The sequence below is a fragment of the Oryctolagus cuniculus genome, chromosome 11, assembly GCF_051225735.1.
Source record: "Oryctolagus cuniculus isolate XC-2025 breed Fujian yellow rabbit chromosome 11, ASM5122573v1, whole genome shotgun sequence".
NCBI lineage: Eukaryota > Metazoa > Chordata > Mammalia > Lagomorpha > Leporidae > Oryctolagus > Oryctolagus cuniculus.
The window spans coordinates 70,578,964-70,591,334 of record NC_142877.1 but is presented as its reverse complement, the minus strand read 5'-3'; the positions used below and the strand labels follow the sequence as shown (position 1 = coordinate 70,591,334).

Sequence of the window (12,371 nt, the reverse complement as noted above, 5' to 3'; positions counted from 1 at the left end):
AAAAGTAATAGATAATATAAACTTTAGTTTTATAATCCTTTCCAGTCATGGTGTTTTGAAAGTTGACCTATGTGTATGTTAGAAGACAATTCAGAGATTCTTACAGCACTCAAATACTCACAGACTTGAAAGAGAATTTCAAGTTGCCTCCTTGGATTCATAAACTAATTTGCTTAATTGCTAGTGATCAAAGTTGAAACCCCCCAAAAAATTCCATTAGTTTTCAAGATTTCATCATCCACTTTAATTAACATTTTGAGAGCCTGAACAGTAATTGGTAATTAGAGAGACAAATTTCTTCATACTGATTATGCATAATTAATTTTAGAGTGTAATAAGTCTTGGCAAATAGAATATTTATGTCTCCTTTTCTTGTAAGCAGTTTGATAAGTCATTTTTATCATCAATTGCAGCTATCTTATCATCTTAAGAAACATCATCAATTACTAATCCTTGTAATTTCAATTTTTAAAATAGCAATTGGTTACAGTGATAAAGCACGAAGCAGAAAGTGAGACCAACCCTGTCTTCTCCCTTCACTAAGTGTCAAGCCTAAAAGTCATGTGCTTAACAATAGCAACAAGCTCATCGTGAAGTCAGTGAGACAACTAAATGAAATAGTATGTTAAAGTGGCCAGCGCACAGTAGGTCTGTAAACTGTTGATGCCTTTCCTTACTGTGTTCCACACACAGAACATTAATTTTCTTCTAATTACATTTTCTCAACAATTTCCATAGGTGTGGTTTCTGCAACCAACCAAACACCTTTTTAATGCCTAAGGTTAGTGTCACAATGTATAAATGTAAAACTTGCAGTGGGACTTTAATTTGAAGATGAAGAGATCATTTGTGAGTAATTGCTCTTAATCTTGGTAAATATATTTCCTAATTATGTTGTGGCGTCTTGTTGCTGACAAATCATTCCTTGGCTAATGATATATAACTTCTTCATCAAAATTATGGGACACACTCAATTACTGAGTTAGGGATTTTCTTCACTTGCTAAATTATATGGATTTATTCTGAGATGAACATGAATGACAATTATACTGAACATTTGAAAAATAAATAAAGTTATCCTACCCTAGGAAACATTTATGTTTAAGGGATTAAAAAACTAAACTTTGTTATGGTTGGAATATGGAGGAATGGTTTATGAGGGTCTAAAATTATTCCCGGTAAGTGAGATTATCTATGCATTATCTATATCAAATGCTTCCTGTAGTTCTAGGGTATATAAAAATTGGATAATGTTTTATATGCTTTTCCATTACATATTTACTTGGTTGTTAGATGTTTGTCATTTGTTTTATTAAAATTAAATGTATGATGATGAAATTATTTCTGGTTAGAGACACTTGGCTAAGAGTTTGATCTCTCTTCCCTCTTTTCATGAAAACTTGGTTTTAAATATAATCATGCTTTATTCAAACAATACTCATTTTATTATTTTCTTCCTATGTTTCCTAAAACCTTTTCTGGCCTCCGTTGTTTTATGTTGAGGTCTTAGTACCACTCTTTTTGCCAAACTGAAAATTGTTTTATTTATTTTCAGAGCAAGCTATGTAGATACAATTTTCTCCATTATTATTTTAAATGCACTTCAGATAACATTTGTTAAGAACTCTTGTGGGGGCCAGAACTGTGGTGTAGTAGGCTAAGCCTCCACCTGCGGTGCCAGCATCCCATATGGGCGCTGGTTCCTGTCCCAGCTCTCCCCTTTGGATCCAGCTCTCTGATATGGCCTGGGAAAGCAGTAGAGGATGGCCCAAGTGCTTGGGCTCCTGCACCCACCGGCTTCGGTTTGGTCCAACTCCAGCTGTTGCGGCCATTAGGAGAGTGATCCAGCAGATGGAAGACCTTTCTTTCTGTCTTCCCTCCCTCTGTAGCTCTACCTTTCAAATAAATAAAATCTTTACAAAACAAAAACAAAACAAAAAACTTATGAAAAGCTGTGCACTAATTCAGTGAATAATAATATTTGCTTAAAACTCTACATCTGTTATCATACCATAAAACTAAGGCAATTCATCTTTGCTTAAAATATTTATTTTAATTATTTGAAAGGCAGAGCTACAGAGAGAGGAGGGGAGGCAGGCAGAGAAATGTTCCATCCACTGGTTTACTCTCCAAATGGCCGAATGGCCAGGGCTGGGCCAGACCGAAACAGGAGCCAAAAATTCCATCCTTGTCTCCCAAGTGGGTTCAGGGGCCCAAGCATTTGGGCCATCTTCTGCTGCTTTCCCAGGCACATTAGCAGGGAGCTGGATTGTAAATGGAGCAGCTGGGACTCAAACCAGCGTCTATATGAGACTCTGGCATCACAAGCAGCGGCTTAACCCGTTATACCACAATGCTGGCCCACTAAATTGGTCTTTGCTGTCTTATGTAGTAATTTTTTGGGGAGGGATGTTTCAGGAAACCATGGGCATGGCCAGAATAAATCCTGTCTTAGCCATTAAAGTCAACCAAAAAAACCTACTGAAACACATGAACAAATGAACTTGAACATCAACAAAACAAAGTTGTTACAAACCTATATGGAATGCAGGCTGTGGGAAATAAAAAAATTGAAGACATTCTGTATGGTTTTTCACTTTCCCAGTGATGAGGTGTTTATAGTGTGGTACAATGTGAGAATCCTACGGTAAAATATTTTTTGTAGGAATGCCTCGAGGCCATTCTTCTTAAGACACAGGAAGGGAGGGGCTGTGCCTTGTGTTGCTGTCCACTCATCGTCCACATCTCTCAATTACTCTAGTCCTCAGAGGAGAGGGACTTTCCATTTAAAAATAATTTATTTATGTATTTTGGTTGATAGGCAGAAAGAGAGAGAGGGAGAAAGAGAGAGAGATCTTCCATCTTCCGGTTCACTCTCTTGATGTCTTCCATAGCCAGGTCTGAGCCAGGATGAAGCCAGGAGCTGGCAACTCAATCCGTCTCCCATGTGGGTGGCAGGGAGCCCACTTCTTGAACCACGATGTGCTGTCTCCCAGGGTGCATATTAGCAGGAAGCTGGGTCCGAAGCAGAGAGCGCCCAGGCCCTCTGCCCACGGAAGAAGGCATCCCAAGCAGTGACGTCACTGCTGGGTCAGACACCCACGTGGACTGCTGTCTGTGCGCTTCTTCTTGCACGACTCTCCCACAGTCTCCTCTGAGCTGTCTCTAACTGCTCTCACTTCATTCACATCACATCTGCTTTCGTCGGATTTGTCACATCACTCAGTCATTCTTTCAATAAAACTGCTGGTCCTTTTGTTATGCGGTCCAATTTCAGTGACTCCAACTACACACTAAAATAGAAAATGGAAGAATAGGAATAGGAAGTCCTTTTTATAAACTCCTTCTCCCACCAAAGTACTCTGAAGGATGCAGCAAAACCTAGGCTTTCTGCTGGACCTGTGGACACAGTCACAGCAGTTAAGAAGACCCCACTGGGCGCGATCTTTACTGGGGTTATTTATAGTAAACGGAGCTCGAGGCAACAAACATCGCATAAATCAGAGTGCAGCTCTGGGGGCAACACTGCCATTTAGTTTTTCCTTTCACCACTCTTCTCCTTTTCCACTTTCTTTCCTCTTCCTGGGGTAGCCTGGTCAGAAGTCTTTTTGGCACTTCCCTCCCTGCTGTGGGATGCCTTGTACATTCAGGTCCTCTAGGCAGAGGGCATCCTCTGTAGGAATGCCTTGATGCTATTTAACTTGATGTTATTAACTTTTGCAATGTCCAGATTTGGTCGACTTCTTTTTCCACCTTCAATGTTAAGGTTTTTTTTTTTTTTTAGATTTATTTTATTTATTCTTTGGAAGGCAGAGAGCGAGAGTGACAGAGAGCAAGAGAGCACTTTTTTTTTTTTTTTTTTTTTGACAGGCAGAGTGGACAGTCAGAGAGAGAGACAGAGAGAAAGGTCTTCCTTTTCTGTTGGTTCACCCCTCAATGGCCGCTGCGGCCAGCGCACTGTGGCTGGCGCACTGTGCTCATCCGAAGCCAGGAACCAGGTGCTTCTCCTGGTCTCCCATGCGGGTGCAGGGCCTAAGCACTTGGGCCATCCTCCACTGCCCTCCCAGGCCACAGCAGAGAGCTGGACTGGAAGAGGAGCAACCGGGACAGAATCTGGCACCCCGACTGGGACTAGAACCCGGGGTGCTGGTGCCGCAGGTGGAGGATTAGCTTATTGAGCCATGGCACGGGCCAGGAGAGCACTTCTTTATATGCTGGTTCACTCCCCAATGGCTGCAACAGCCAGGGCTAGACTGAAGGCAGGGGCCAGTACCTTCATCCAGGTCTCTGACATGGGTGCATGGGCCCAAGCACTTGGGCCATCTTCTGCTGCTTTCCTAGCTGCATTAACAGGGAGCCGCATTGGAAGTGGAGCAGCCAAGACTTGAACCAGCACTCATATGAGATGAGCCCGTGCTTCAGGCCAGAGCGTTAAAACCTGCTGCACCCTCACTTTTTGTATTAACCCTCCCTTTTTCTTTAGTTAACTCTGGGGAAATTTGTGGGACAATAGAGGAGGACGTTAATTTCCTCCCCTTTGCTCCCTAAGCAATTCCTGTGTTCAGCCAGGGCTTGGAAATGCGCCGGCACGGAGGAGACTGGTTTCCCAAGGGCTCAGCCTGCTCCTTCCGCTGAGTGATGAATACGAACGTCCTGGGCGGGCGCTTTCTCAGGCAGTCTGCGCCTTACACGGTGCCACGCCCGGCTGCGGCAGCCATGGTGCTCCTGCACTGCTCCCTTCCTTCTCGGGTCTTCCACGCGCCCCTCCACTCTCCAGCTTCACCCCAACAGCCCTGCAGTCATTCTTCCTGTTTCTGGAAAGCACGGAGTTCCTTCCAGCCTCAGGGACTTCGCCACACCCTTCCTTCTGCGTGGGTTACTCCGCCCTGGGTTTCCTCCCCTGCTCCTCTCTCCTTTCTGCACTTTCACACATACCTGGCTTCTTCGCTTTCTCCAGATCTCAATTCCAGTGCGGGTTTTTCAAGGGCGCCCTCTTTGGCCACCCAATTGAACGTACATCTTTCCTCCATTCTCTGTCATAGAGCCTTGTGCACTACAAGCATAACTTTAGTTGTAATGTGTAAATTCTTATTTTTTGTTTTCTTTTCTTTATTGTTGCGGTGGATTCGTTCTGAGAGGAGGAGCATGGTGGGGGCAAAGAGATGGAGTCATCACGCAGATCCTGGAGTTGGGTGAAAGCAGGCCAGAGGCGAGCAGCTCACAGATTCGTTTATTTCAGTTGGTACAGCAGCTTAAATAGCCAAGGCAGCCAATCTGGTCAAGGCGCGGTTTATGCCCTAACCAATCACAGCCTATTGCCAGGCAGGCTCCATTGCCAGGTGGCTTTCAAAGCCATTCCTGAGTAACTGATGCTTGCTTGCCAGCGGCCATCTTGGCATGGCCTTCTCACCCCACCATACTTTATCGTCAGCCTCTTGCTTGCAACTATAAGCTCTGTGGCCAGGTGTTATTTTTTTTGGTTGGAACCAGTGCATATCCAGTGTCCAGAACATAGTATCTGCTCAATAAATATTTGTTGAACAGATGGAAAAGTATCCTCTTTTAGCAATATTATCTATTCTTCCTGTGGATTTTGTAGATTACCTGTGCTTCCTCAGCCAGAGAGATGAAATCCATTACCAGGATGAAAAGAACGTTTTATGGGGTAAGTGTTCCAAATCCTTGTTTTGAATACTTTGCTTTTTAAAACTATGAAATATTTCTGCTTTTATATCTGTGCTTTATCTGCAGATTGGAAACAAAGGAATCTACAAAGCGATTGGTGAACTGGATATTCTTCTGTCCTGGATTAAAAAGTTCTTGGAAAGCATTCCGGAAATCAAGAAGCCAAGCATAGAGATTTGATAGTTATTTCAAAATAGGAGAACCAATAGAAATTGATTGATGACATGCTTTTTTTAAAAAATAGCTTTCTTTCAATATATATTGCTGAGTGCAAGTTAAAAGATTTAGAATAGGTTAGAGAGATTTAACGTATTAAAGCTTTGGAAATAAGTAACTTCACAAATTTATATATTTTTCTGTGTTTTCAAAGAATGTTTTTGTTCTGCTCATGTTTTGTTATTCACAAGTGCATTATATGCTTTTAATTTAAATATATTTAACCTGAATTAACTCTCATCATAGCAGTGGCAAAAAATGATAGTCTTTTGGGATAGCATATAATGTTATTAAGACAAGTAAATGCTATGTCTATGATTATTACCTACTCAGGGGTTTGATGAATTTTAATTGAGCTGAGAATGAAGTTAGCTCTTAACAGACTTTGATTTCAATCAAATATGCTGTTTCTTTCCCTGGACGCCCTTCCTATGCCAGTGTGCTAGGATTTCATTGAGTACAATGGGTGATGATGAGATCAGATCAATGAAGACACACGCGTCAACTAACTGCCTGGCCCAATCTCCCAGGAATGCTTTTGGCAGACAACCCTGGCCACTAAGTTCATAGGTTAGCAAACTGAAATGCTGTGAACACGTGGTAGTCTCCTCCTGGGGACTGTACGATTAAGCAAGTTGACAAGAGGCCAAATCAAAGTCAGCTGAGACTGCAAGTCAAGTCCTCATAATTCTAAAGCCTCATTTGCATAATCAGCCCTTCAGTTAAATGAGTACTATGTCCTGGTTATCATTTTTGCTAAAGGAGATTTGCTTCATTGCTACTGGCATAGGAGACACAGGCAGTTTCTGACAGAGCGTCCTTGGTAGCCAGCAAGTTCACTTCCACGGGCATTCATCACACCCCTGCTATGTCAGTCTTGGTTATAAATCATCCTTAAGCCACCCCTTTGCTCAGGGTCTCCAGACATCAGAGAGCCTGGGAATCATTCATTTGACAGTCAGCAAAGAAGTATTTATGATGTGAACTTTTGGTCTTTATGGGTAGCATTTCACCTGCTGTCCTAATGTTTTGGGATGATTGAATTCAGTGGGTTTGCATGATGGATTGTTTTCCAAATTCTTTCCTTTGTGTAGGACAGTCAAAAGGTGGCTAGACTCCATCAGGAGTAAAATAGGAATTAAAAAGTCGTTGCTGAGTAAAACAGTAATATCCATGTATTGGTGCCTGTTTGTAAACAAGCTTTTATCAGAGTTCAGGAGGGGAAAGCACAATTTTTTGTGTTTGGGTAAAGACTGGTGTATTGAAGAGGGAGAAGCCGAGAGGGGACTGTCTCAGTGGAATGAGTGTGGACCCAGTGGTGAGGCTGTCTTACACACCCCATACTGGGCTTTGTTGGAACCAGAAGTGATCACACCTCAGAAAATGGCTGCACTGCCCCATGTGCCCATAAGACACTGTATAAACCCCCAACCCATTTAGCATTTATAACAGGAACTCCCTCTGGGGAGACCCCTCTTGGATCATTCCTAGGAAAATAAATTTGAATGCTTTGCTTGTCAGCATTGAACAAATCCTTAGTTCCGGGTGGAGCAGGAGGAGCCCGAGCACCAGGGAACACAATGGGGTATTGGAAGGGACTTCAATGGAGTTGAGAGATGGGGCCAGCCCCAAGGTCACTCCCGTGAAACACTGGTCCTCCTGGCAAGCTAACCCCTAAGCCCTGCTTCACTTCTCCACCCTCCCCCCCACCCCCGGCTTGCTTGTTTGCTTACTGGGGTCTCTACCATATCAGAATATTGGCTCCATGGGGCAGGAATGTTGTCTCTTTTCTGCAGCGTCTCCAGCACCTAGAACACAGCCTTAGAACAAGGCACTGCAAAAACATGTTGTGAGTGTGCAAATCCACGAGAGAATGAGTGGGCATTGGCCTGACTGTGGACAAGAAGTGTGGCCAGTGTCAGGTCATGTCACTTCCTGGGCCTCTGTTTCTGGATTGGTCCTAAATGACGTGAGCTACCACAGTGGTTGTACCCAGACATCTGCACGATGAGAGACTCAGGCCTTGTATTCTCCAGCTGCCCTGGCCCTCTCTGGGTCTCACGCACCCACCTGACTCCAGTACCAACCCAAGCTTTGTTTTGCCTGGTTAATTTTCCTGATCTTTTTAAGATTTCATTCAAACATCATCTTGCTCTTAATGGTTTCATGTGTGCTATGTGTCCTCATAGACCTTATCAGAATTCCTTTACCTGTTTTTTTTTTTTTTTTTTTTTTTTTTTTGACAGGCAGAGTGGATAGTGAGAAAGAGAGACAGAGAGAAAGGTCTTCCTTTTGCCGTTGGTTCACCCTCCAACGGCCGGCGCACCGCGCTGATCCGATGGCAGGAGCCAGGTGCTTCTCCTGGTCTCCCATGGGGTGCAGGGTCCAAGTACTTGGGCCATCCTCCACTGCCTTCCCGGGCCACAGAAGAGAGCTGGCCTGGAAGAGAGGCAACCGGGAAAGAATCCAGCACCCCGACCCGGACTAGAACCCAGTGTGCTGGCGCCGCTAGGTGGAGGATTAGCCTATTGAGCCACGGCGCCGTCCCTTTTACTGGGTTTATATTTATTATTTTTTTCTTTTTTAAACTTTTATTTAATGGATTACAATGGCTCCCCCCCATAACTTCCCTCCCACCTGCAACCCTCCCCTTTCCCGCTCCCTCTCCCCTTCCATTCACATCAAGATTCATTTTCAATTCTCTTTATATACAGAAGATCAGTTTAGCATATATTAAGTAAAGGTTTCAACAGTTTGCACCCACATAGAAACACAAAGTGAAGAATAGTGTTTGAGTACTAGTTATAGCATTAAATCACAATGTACAGCACATTAAGGACAGAGATCCTACATGAGGAGTAAGTGCACAGTGACTCCTGTTGTTGACTTAACAATTTGACACTCTTGTTTATGGCATCAGTAATCACCCTATGTTCTTGTCCTGAGTTGCCAAGGCTATGGAAGCCCCCTGAGTTCACCGACTCTGATCATATTTAGACAAGGTCGTAGTCAAAATGGAAGTTCTCCCTTCAGAGAAAGGTACCTCCTTCTTTGATGACCTGTTATATTTAATGTCTGCCTTTCCCACTGGACTGTCACTCTGTGATTCACTGCAGTTCATTCAGCCTAGAAGTTTATGCATAGTAAGTGCACAGCAAATATCTGTTGAATGGAGTGAAATAGTGAATTGGATTAGAGTCTCCAAAGTTTCTTCCAGCTCTAACATTATCTGCTGTCATAATTTCTTTTTTTTTAAGATTTATTTATTTGAAAGTCAGAGTTACACAGAGAGGAGAGGCAGAGAGAGAGAGAGAGAGAGAGAGAGAGAGGTCTTTTGTCTGCTGGCTCACTCCCCAACTGGCTGCAACTGCCAGAGCTGTGCCAATCCGAAGCCAGGAGCCAGGAGCTTCTTCTGGGTCTCCCGCATGAGTGTAGGGGCCCAAGCACTTGGGCCATCTTCTACTGCTTTCCCAGGCCACAGCAGAGAGCTGGATCAGAAGTGGAGCAGCCAGGACTCGAACCGGTGCCCATATGGGATGTTGGCACTGCAGGCGGCAGCTTTACCCATTACACCACAGTGCTGGCCCAATAATTTCTTTTAAAAATTAAAAAAATTAATTTGTTTTTGTTTTTTAAATTTACTTGAAAGGCAGAGAGAGAGAGAGAGAGAAAGGGATATCTCCCTTCTGCTGGCCAACTCCCTGCATTGCACACTGCCTGGCCAGTGATGGGCCTGGCTAAAACTAGGAACTGTGAACTCCATTCCTGTCTTCCATGTGTGTGGCAAGGGCCAAGCACTTGAACCATCTACTACTGCATTCAGGCCTAGGGCTGGGACTCAAACCCAGACACTCTCGATATGGGATGTAGGTGTCCCAAGCAGGGTCTTAACTGCTGTATCAAATGCCCTGTCCCTGTGGCCATAATTTCACTGGCTGTTGTAAACCTGGAGGAATGGCATACAAAGTACTTCCCAACTCAACTGAAAAGCACCTATCCTATAACATGCATAGCATTAATTTGAATAAATTCATTTTTTACTTACACCTGATAAAAAGTTCAATAAGCATATGGCTCTAAGAACAGGTGTCTTGAGCTTCAATACATTCTTAAATACATTCCAGGTTCCACGTGCACCCTGGGGAACCATCTTGCAAGGCGCGGGGTAGGTTGTGTCTCACACATTGGGAAACACTGCATTATAATGAGTTTCCATTGTCTCATTCTGGTCCAGTTTAGAAATACGCAAAATTAGAACCAGATTCTTCTAACCTACCCACAGATATAGGCTCAGAAAAAGTCAAGCCATGATGTTCAAGTTTCAAAGTGGTGTCAGAACTCCTGTCACTTTTTCCGGAGGTGGCGGGATGCGAGCGCCGGCACCCAGTCAGTCATTCCACGGTTCTGGTGACTGTGGCTCTCCGCAGAGGATGCTGGGCTGATCGCGCGGCCCTCGTTCTCCCCTTCAGCCTTGAGGAGGTGGCCATGGTGGATGCAGATCCAAGCAGGGAAGCCATAAGAGTCCCTGCCTGTCCGTTGGTGAGGATTTGGGATTGTTCAACTGGCCGCACAGTGGTAGGAACAAAAGCGAAAGCTCAGTTAGGCTGACCAGGAAAATCTGAAACCAGAACTGCATTGTGAATTATGATACATTCTAGGAACTCGCAGGAATGCATGACCTTTGTGTGGCTGTGCGTTACCCACTGAAATGAAAGCCAATCGATCCTGTCTACATGTATTGCATGTTTATCTGTTACACAGCCACGGAGGAAGTAATAATGATAATTAAGATGGTACTTCACAACGTGGATGGAAAATGGATCAAAAGCTAAGTTTATTTAGGTGCAAACATTTTTGAAATCCATGCCCAGTTTTTCCATAACGCATGTTTTCAGTGAACTTTTGGAAGACCTCCTGCATACATGAGTTTCAAAAGCCTTTGCACCAAAGTAAACTTACCTGTTAATTCCATTTTCCGTGAACTTTCTGAAGTCCCCACATGAAGCTCAGACTTTCTCTCCAGCAGTTTGGAACCTAGGAAGCTAGACAGCTAGGAAGACACCATCAGATGCCTTGGCAGCAGTCGTGGAGAAAGGTACAAGGCGTGGCGGCGGAGGTGAGCTTTGCGATGACTTATCCTGGAAGGCGCGGCTCACCTCTGCCAGCACGCCTCCCTGGAGCCTTTCTGCCTTGTGTTCTCCGGCCAGGCTGGGTAGCTGCCTCTTGCACAGTGTATTTGCAGAATAGCCTTTATCATACTGGAAGGTCGTTTAGTTTCCTTACCCCTTTTTCACGAAGGCACAGATTGAGTCATACGCAGGGTTGTGTCTTTGGTGCCTAGCAGAGCATTTTTTGCACAGCAGGCATCCAGGAAATCTGTTTTTGTTTTTTTTTTTTTTTTTTGTTTTGTTTTTTTTTTTCAAATTAAATAATGGAATAAAACACTGGCTGCAGGGCCGGTGCTGTGGCGCAGTGGGTTAAAGCCCTGGCCTGAAGTGCTGGCATCCCATATGGGCACCAGTTCTAGTTCCAGCTGCCCCTCTTCTGATCCAGCTCTCTGCTATGGCCTGGGAAAGCAGTAGAGGATGGCCCAAGCCCTTGGGCCCCTGAACCCACATGGGAGACCTGGAAGAAGCTCCTGGCTCCTGGCTTTGGATCAGCACAGCTCTGGCCATTGTGGCCAATTGGGAAGTGAACCAGCGGATGAAGGACCTCTCTCTCTATCTCTACCTCTCTCTGTAACTCTGACTTTCAAATAAATAAAATAAATCTTAAAAAAAAAACCACTGGCTGCAAGGTGGGGAAGGGTGAAAAGTATTTGGGAAATATTTAGGAGGTAGATGTGGCAGGACGTGGTGACCAACTGTTTGAGAGGGGACCAGTGTGAAAGGAGTAATATAGGGTGACTCTAGGGTCTTGCATTTTCTACTGACTTACAGTAAGTGAGAACTTAAACAATGCAATGCAATGAGAATTTAGTATCTTTTTGCAGCCAAACACAGAAATGCTTTAAAATTTGGACATCACAGAAGAGCGGAATCTCATATTTTGAAAGAACCAGTGAAACTATATTGTCTAATTCTTATATCAGAATATTCTTTTTTTAAAAAAGATTTATTTATTTGAAAGACAGTTACAGAGAGAGGTCAGAGACAGAGAGAGAGGTCTTCCACCTGCTGGTTCACTTCCCAGTTAGCCCCAACAGCTGGAGCTGCGCCAATCTGAAGCCAGGAGCCAGGAGCTTCTTCTGGGTCTTCCATGTGGGTGCAGGGGTCCAAGTACTTGGGCCATCTTCTACTGCTTTCCCAGGCCATAGCAGAGAGCTGGATGGGAAGTAGAGCAGCTGGAACTAGAACCGGCGCCCATATGGGATGCCGGCGCTTCAGGTCAGGGCTTTAACCTGCTGCGCCACAGTGCCGGCCCCCAGAATATTCTTTATAACACTGCCCCCTTCTAGAAAGTTCTAGAGC

The 12,371-nt window shown here is 44.3% G+C and overlaps 1 protein-coding gene across 2 annotated transcripts in view; it reads left to right on the top strand.

Moving 5' to 3' along the window:
- Positions 1 to 7,152, top strand: part of IL26 (interleukin 26) — a 31,598-nt gene extending 24,446 nt beyond the window's left edge. Inside the window, exons 4-5 of one of the 2 annotated variants that reach the window (XM_002711247.5) lie at positions 5,600 to 5,665; positions 5,752 to 7,152. In XM_002711247.5, coding sequence (XP_002711293.1) covers positions 5,600 to 5,665; positions 5,752 to 5,865 — 180 coding nt within the window. In that variant the 3' untranslated portion in view covers positions 5,866 to 7,152. The remainder of the gene's footprint in view (positions 1 to 5,599; positions 5,666 to 5,751) is intronic. The other variant, XM_089308646.1, reaches the window with a different exon arrangement.
- The last annotated feature ends 5,219 nt before the right edge of the window (positions 7,153 to 12,371 follow it).